Below are 8,093 nucleotides of genomic sequence, written 5' to 3' on the forward strand. Positions count from 1 at the left end.
TTTTTAGTGGCAAGCAAAAAGTTATCACTAAAAGCAATAATTTTTAATCACAATTAGTAATAGTAACAAAATTTAGAATACGTCACCTCCCGTCACAAATACCTCCGATGCTAATACAATAGTGACTATTTTAGGTAAATGGTCACTATTACTCTATAATTTTGTGACCAATTTCGCGACACTAAAAAATCTAGTATTTGTGACAAAAAAGATATGGCTACAATAACTTATATTTTTATTGATAACAAAAGTTATCACTAAAAACAATAATTTTAGTCATAATTAGTAATACTAACAAATTTTAGAAGTCGTCACCTCCAGACCATTGTAGACAAATGGTCACAATTACAACATATTTTTGTGGCCAATTGTATAACACTAAAAATTTAAGTATTTGTGACAAAGAGATGTGGCTACAATAACCTAATTTATCTATGTCAATTTTTTTTGACACAAAAAAACTTAAAAGTGACAAACAAAGTGGTCATAATAGTTTAGTCAATTGTGACAATTTTGCTGCCATAAAAAATAATGCAATAGTGACGAATACTTGGTAACGATTGTCCATTTTATTGTAACGACTTTGTTATCACAAAAAAAAATGCTAAATAGTGACAAATAGGTTGTCACAATAGTCCATTTTATTGTGACAATATTTTTGACACAAAGGAATAAACAATAGTAATGAATTTGTTGTCATAATAGTCTATTTTATAGTGGCAATATTGTTAACTCAAAAAAATGCACAATAGTGATGAATAAGTCATCACTATATTTGATTTTACTGTGATAATATAGTCATCACAATAGTAATGAATAAGTCATCACAATAGTCTATTTTATAGTGGCAATATTTTATAGTGGCAACATTGTTCTCACAGAAATATACACATTAGTGACGGCAAAAGTCTCGCAATAGTCAATTTTATTGCACCAATATTGTTATGACAAAAAAAATACACAATAGTGACTAATAAGCTGTCACAATAGTTTATTTTTTCGCAACAATGTTGACACTAAAATAATTAAAAATAGTGACAAAAATATGAAACTCATATGTTAACACAACAAATTCAAATGACAAAATATTATCACACTAACAAACTAAATCTTTAATATAATATTAAAAAAATAATCCAAATGTACAAAATTTGAATATATGAAATTATACTAAAATACCCAAACATTATTATAAAATTTATAATAATTCTAAACTGCATTCTAAAGTAAATGTGAAGATGAAGTACTCCACTATGCGTTTGATTCCTACAAAACAACCCAAAAAAATTAAAATCAATCAGTTTGTAAACTAATAGGATTTTAGTTTAGGGCTAACATCCATAATAATATAATGATAATTGTAAGAAGTATTAATAAACATTCAAAATTTTATAACTTTGTATACTCACATGACTAGTTGGGACACTTGATGTTGTATCATTTGATAGATCGTCGTTAGTCATAGATGCATTTGTCAATGATTGGGAATTAATCCAAGATTTTTCCAACTGTGCAAAAATTGATGAGACATGCTTAATTTCTGTGGCTTGCTTCTCAATAGCCACACGTTGAGCTTGAATCTCCTCTTCTTGTTTTTTTGTGACTTCGATTAGTCTTGCAACTTCTTTCATTTAAATCACTTGCACGTTTTTTGCATCCTCACTCGCTAGAATTTGACTCTTTATTTGTGATTTAGATGTTATTCCTTTAATACCTAAACCACATGAGTAACTTGACTTTCTTTTTAGAACAAGACCAAGATGCTCAACAAGTGGTAAAGATGCAGATGAAATCTTTTCTTTATTCTTCTCTCCCTCTTCTTGAAGCTTATTCTACATATTCACATAGAAATTATGAATGAAGTGAGGTAAATTTTAAAAACACGTAAAGAAATAACTCTAATATGACTATAACTTCCATACCATTATTTCTTCTCCATTTGGAACAGACCAAATTCTATTTGGTTTTTGTCGTGATAACTTCCAAACTTTAATAGCATCAGGCCATTCATTAGTATCTTTATCTTTCTGAAAAACATGTAAACAACAATAATTATTCAAAAACATTGCTTTTTTAAAAATATATTTTAAATTTAAATAAATGCACAATTATTTTACCATTTCATATGCAATCTGAACAATTGATTTTGTGCCACTAACTGCTTTCATCTCTATATTTCTAATATTAATTGTGTTTCTTTTGCTTTGCTCCTACATACCAATAGATAATTTATATTTATAAGAAATCAAATAGAAAAATAAGTTAAAAAACTTAGCTTAAATTTACCTTAAACTTTTTAGTCTCCCATTTATTATCAATCAGCCATTTCCAATCACTTTCATCCACATCTTTCGGGCAATCTTTGCTCTTCAGATATCTTTGGTGCAAATGATAGTGCCTATTTTTGTATTGTGCTTGCATTTGTTTCATAACAAAGGGTTGCACCTCATTTGAAAAATTAAATTTATCCTGAAATTTATGTAAAAACAAAGTTTAAATGTATAACCAATTCAACTAATCAATACTTGAACAAAAATATTATAATTCCTATCACAAGTTGATTTTAATTCCTTCCCAATATGAACCTTAAAATTCGAGAGCTTTGTCAAATACAACATATGCTAAATAATGATATATATATATATATATATCATTATTTAGATATGTATGCATCTATGGGCCTAAAATATTAAAATTTGATTCATAACTTTAAACTGTATTCATACGATTTTTATAAATATTTGAACATACCTTTAAAAATGTCCACATTGCCTTGATATCCTCATCAGAAATCTCTTTCCAACTAGCAACCTTAAGTGATGCAAGTTGTCGAATGGCTATAGTGACTTCTGATTTGAAAAGGCGGGCATGCTTACCACACACCTTATAGTATGGAGGAGGAAACTGAACATCGATTTGCATTCCTTTGGCTTTTTTCCTAGCAAGTTTTGCATTGATAGTTGGTCCTCGTCCACGTTTTTGAGAATTTCCATTTCCTATTTATAAAAAAATAACAATTAATGAACATATAATGTTTGATAAAAATTAAAACATGTAACCAAATAATTTTTAGGATCACATCACCGTGGCGACAATAATTTGCCCTTCCGATCTAAGTGCATTATTTGAAGTTCCAACCATAGCATTGGAATGTTGAATGTGAGCCTCTGTTTCTTGAGACTCATCAACCATAAGAGGAATATTTTGTTCATCATTTGAACTTTCCATATTTCGATATCTTTTGATAGCAGCCATCTTAAACTTCCAAAGATAAGTACTCATTAGGAAAACAAGCAAAATAAGCATTGCTAAGAAGTTTATTAACTAATAAGTATTTCTACCTAAAATTAAATTATATAATACCTGGAATGGAATCTTTGTCAAAGGATCAACATCGCCTTTAGCTATGCCTTGAACCAACTTTTGTGGCAACCATGTATGATCGGTTAAGTTTCCACATATATTTTAACACAAAAAGAAAACATCTATAATGAGATAGAACAAATGTACAAATTAAAGGATATGGGCCTAAAAACTCCAAATCGATGTCACAATCATGAGGAATATTTGACAAATGCACAATATCCTCCTTTACGGAATCATAAACTCTTTGGTGTTGAAATGTCCAAATGGCTTTTTTGAAATTTTCCTCATAATGGGGTGGAATAGCAATAGAAGTGCATCGTAAGTGTTTGATAACCTAAAAAAAGAACCATCAATTAAATTATCATTAAGAATTCAAGCTTGCAAGAGGAACCTATAGAATACCGTGAATTGACTTATTTCATGCAATTGACACATTGCTAACTAATAGGTAATCTTCTCTTTAATTGTGAGTGAATATGTTTAACAAGCATTTAAATATTGCAATAATAATATTCTACATAGCAAACTAGTTACCCACCTCAAGCATTTATGTGAGACCACCATTAAGAATCTAAAAAAAAAAAATTAAAACAACAGTAGTAATAATTCAAACAACAATATAACTATTATATAGAGATGATGAAAAAATCTATAATATCTTGAGTGGAGTTTAATGAATACAACTTTTAATAATATTAGGTAGGACAAAAACATTACAATAATTAATAGATCACATGAAATTTTGATTAGCTTTCTCCTATTATAACCATATGATTATCTACTTTTGTTTAAGGAAAAAAAATATCTTCCGTTGTTGTCACATATGAGCATCAATATTCACTATAATATAAGTTTAAGGAAAAAAATATACAAGTTCTCATATGCCTACATGGAAAGAGAAGCATAGTCATACAACATTTTTAGGATTCAAAAATTTGTTTAGCAAGCTCCAAAGGAAATACAAAATTTTTACCTAATGCGCAATCCAAAAAAATCAACAATTATGTCATACTAATGATCAAGCATGGAACATTTGTGCAAAATTAATCAATCAATTGAAAGAAATAAGAGAAATTCTTTACCTTCTCATAACTTTTGTATTTTTTAACAAGTGCATATGCTCTTTTTAAGCCGATGCTAGGCAATGATTGTAGGTAGTCACATCCACTAAAAATGCACATTTCAAGTAACATAGTTTTAGTAAAGCCAGTAAAATCAATATCTTTATTTTTGTCTAACATTGAACATTTGAACTCAACGCCTTGCCCAAATTTATCCATTTTGAAAATAATATGAAAAAAAATGTTCCAAGAATTAGAATTTTACAAAGGAAGAAAACTATATGAGGAAAAGACCATTGATTAACTAGTGGCAAGCACATCATATATAAATTAAGAAAAGTTGAGTTTAACGAATGAATCTGAAATTATATATAACTTACTCTATGACACCCAAAAGGTATTAAGTCTGAGTCCTCAGTAATGACTGCATCAACAAGCTTATTAATGGACAAAAATGCCATTTGCGCATCAGCCTCATAGGGTGCCACAACATAATCAATGTTTTCCTTCTTCAAAACCTAAATTAATATTAGTTTTTCAAGAGTAGCTCAGATATAAATTATGAATGGAAATAAATATCATGGAAAAAATTAAGAATAAATCTAAAATATCATCTATATATTAGCTTTTGACTTACTAATATATTTAAAACTAAGGTTTTAGTTAGTACAAGGACAGAAGGAGGACAATATAGTTTTCATCCTACATTTAAAATCATTTATTCAAATCAAATTTCAATTATTACCTGGATTAGCTCCCAAGCAATTGATGGTGATATATCAACAGCCTTTTGAAAGCACTCATGAGCAGCAAAAGAATTTCCAGCAGCCTCATGCTTAAGTGCCCATTCAAGGTTTTCTTTCCTTGCCCTGCAATGTTAAATTTACTAAGACAACTACCTCTCCAACTATTGTTAGTTATGAAAATGTGAAATGCTTAATTTAGGTGAAAAAAATAATACTATAAAATTAGAAAAAATAAACATACAAATAACTACCTACTCAAGAAATATTAGTTTAAACGTTTCCCTACCAATGCATGTTAATATTAAGAGAATCTATTGTCGCATACCTGGCACGTTTGGTTTCTTTATCAATCTTCATCGGCAAGGAGCCCCCATCAAATACAAGAATAGGTTTGACACTATGGTTGCGTAATAGATTGACTCTATGCATGCAATAATCAATATGCCTGAAAATTTTAAAGAAAAATCCTATTCAATAAAAGCATATGAATTGTTAAATTTAATTTTTTTTTTACATTCACAAAACATAAACCACGTTGTTAAAAATATATGTAACATTCTAGATAGATATAAGATTTGAAAAATAATGAAATACCAACTATCAATTACTATTCATCAATTGTTAACTCTAATAATAAATTCAAATTTAATTAAATATATCACTATTGAAAAAACAATATAATAGAAGACCGCATAATGTTTAGTTTTGATTATAATTACTAAAATATATCATTTGATTTTGAGGCATTAATAATGAAGATTAAAACCACATATATAATGCCAATAATAATAATAATTTGAATTATTGTGTTTGTTTCTAGTACTAATTAAGAAACTAAAAAAATTTTCAAAATTTTCAACTAATTATAGTCTTTAATAGAGAAAGAAATTATAATAAATATTGTCCAACATTTTAATTCAAGTAGCAAACCAAAGATTTTAATAACACGAATATTAAAAAAAATTTTGCATTCAATTAACCTATAGAAAAGCATGTTGAGGCTCTCATTCTTGAGCATACAAAAACTTTGAAGCTAAGGCTATATATATATATATATATATATATATATATATATATATATATACTATAAATTAAATTTATCCTTAAAAAATTTCTCTTTTTAAACACTTTTTTGGAGCAGGCAATTGCCCATCTCCAATTCTTTGGTTTTTTTTTTCTTTCTTCGGGTTTTTATAATATTTACAACCCTAATAAATCTTATTATCTCCATCATACCATCAAACTTTTTAAGACTGATGGATAAAGCACATTTAAACATTAATAGTATCAACACTTAACTAAACTAATATATATTATATAGTAATACTAATATGTGCTAATATATAAATATGATAAATTTAATTAGTATATTACATATACACTAACTATTAAATATATAATTAATAAATTTGATAAAATAAGAGCATATAACATATACGAAGGCAACTATATGTATATTATATTAATATAATATTATAATATGTCATGTAATACATATACCATATAAACAAAATTCAACCAATTACCATGCAACAAGAGTAATAATATGTAACTATGTATATATTTTATTTATTAGTGGATTCTATCATAATAAAGTTATTAACCATATAATATTACATGTTAATGATATATTATAATAACCCATGGTTATATATGGTGTACGGTTACCATATAATAAATTAAGTTTATAATCTATATAATATATATATATTAATATTAATTGATTGGTTTGGATGATTAAAATAATAATATAATTAAAAAATTTTGTACCACCCATACATTGGTGCCAGCATGCACTAGCGATAATAAAATTATATATATATATATATATATATATTATCATCTTTATGGGAAGAAAGCAAATTAAGTAAAAAAAAAAAATTAATGTCCATTTATATTTATTTCATTATTAGAGTATTACAACAACGATAATACAATAGAAAAATAATAAGTAAAAAAAATATAAGAATCAAGTAGATCAAATACCTGGAGGTGGGAAGTCCCTTGCAGAGCTCTATGCTACATGAGAAAGCACCTTTGTGGAGCCATGAATAGACGTCAATAGCGACGGTTTGATCTCGCAACTCCTCGATGGTGATCGGCGCCATGACTGTCTTCAACAATGGAAGCAACCCTTGGATACCCATCTTCCGATATCTTACTAATTGATTAAAAAAAAAGTAATTATCGAAGACAGAAATAGTGGGAGAGAAAAAAAAAAGACGATGGTATGGAGGAGAATTGGGTTAGATTAAAAGTATTTTATCATGTTATTTGATATTTAATATAAAAAAAGATAAATTAAAAAGATATGGATTTTTTTAAAAAAAAATTGGATACTTAATTACCATGAAAGCTCACCCACGATTTTTTAAAATTTAAAAGTTAAAATTTAAAACCTTTTTCTAAAAAAAATATGGATTTTATTTTTTAAAAATTGGATACTTTTAATTACTAACGACATATTTTCCAACCAAAATATAAATAAAATATTATAAAATTATTAGTCATTAAATATGCATATATTTTATGAAATAATTGTATGGCCAAATTTTTAAAAATTCAAAAATATTATTTATTTCATGATAAATAAAACTTTAAAATTAATAATGATAAATACATTATCATATTCATTAGATTAATATTTTTAAAATAACTTTTAAAGTATAAAATTAGATTAATATTATTCATCATATTAAGACCTTAATTAATTTCTCCTTTGCAATAACTAAAAGACTTTTCTTTCTCCCGAAAACTATAGAGTCAATTTCTCTATTAGCTAAACCCTTTCTTACCTTTGGACTCTTATTTTATCAATAGACTATCAACGGAGGCCTCCCTTTAAATATATGTTAAAAGATATGGAATTTATTTTTGAAAAATTTGATACTTAATTAGGAAGAAAGCTCACACATATATT

At 26.9% G+C, this 8,093-nt stretch overlaps 1 protein-coding gene across 1 annotated transcript; it reads right to left on the reverse strand.

Moving 5' to 3' along the window:
* Positions 1-3,075: 3,075 nt before the first annotated feature.
* Positions 3,076-7,320, reverse strand: LOC120253366 (exonuclease 1-like). Its single transcript, XM_039261700.1, has 8 exons — positions 7,160-7,320; positions 5,499-5,618; positions 5,173-5,296; positions 4,808-4,945; positions 4,449-4,658; positions 3,525-3,700; positions 3,364-3,436; positions 3,076-3,261 (listed from the first exon to the last, which is right to left on the reverse strand). The coding sequence occupies exons 1-8, from the start codon at positions 7,318-7,320 to the stop codon at positions 3,076-3,078; spliced, it is 1,188 nt and encodes a 395-aa protein (XP_039117634.1).
* Between the last annotated feature and the right edge of the window lie 773 nt (positions 7,321-8,093).

Source organism: Dioscorea cayenensis, unplaced genomic scaffold (assembly GCF_009730915.1).
Source record: "Dioscorea cayenensis subsp. rotundata cultivar TDr96_F1 unplaced genomic scaffold, TDr96_F1_v2_PseudoChromosome.rev07_lg8_w22 25.fasta BLBR01000069.1, whole genome shotgun sequence".
In the NCBI taxonomy this organism is placed as follows: Eukaryota; Viridiplantae; Streptophyta; class Magnoliopsida; order Dioscoreales; family Dioscoreaceae; genus Dioscorea; species Dioscorea cayenensis.

Excerpts from the sequence above, each read along its gene's own strand:
- LOC120253366 (XM_039261700.1), bottom strand. The coding sequence starts at position 7,320 with ATGGGTATCCAAGGGTTGCTTCCATTGTTGAAGACAGTCATGGCGCCG. Across the intron at positions 5,297-5,498 it reads AAAGAAACCAAACGTGCCAG|GGCAAGGAAAGAAAACCTTG; the intron begins GTATGCGACAAT and ends TTAACATTGCAG. Across the intron at positions 3,701-4,448 it reads AATACAAAAGTTATGAGAAG|GTTATCAAACACTTACGATG; the intron begins GTAAAGAATTTC and ends TTCTTTTTTTAG.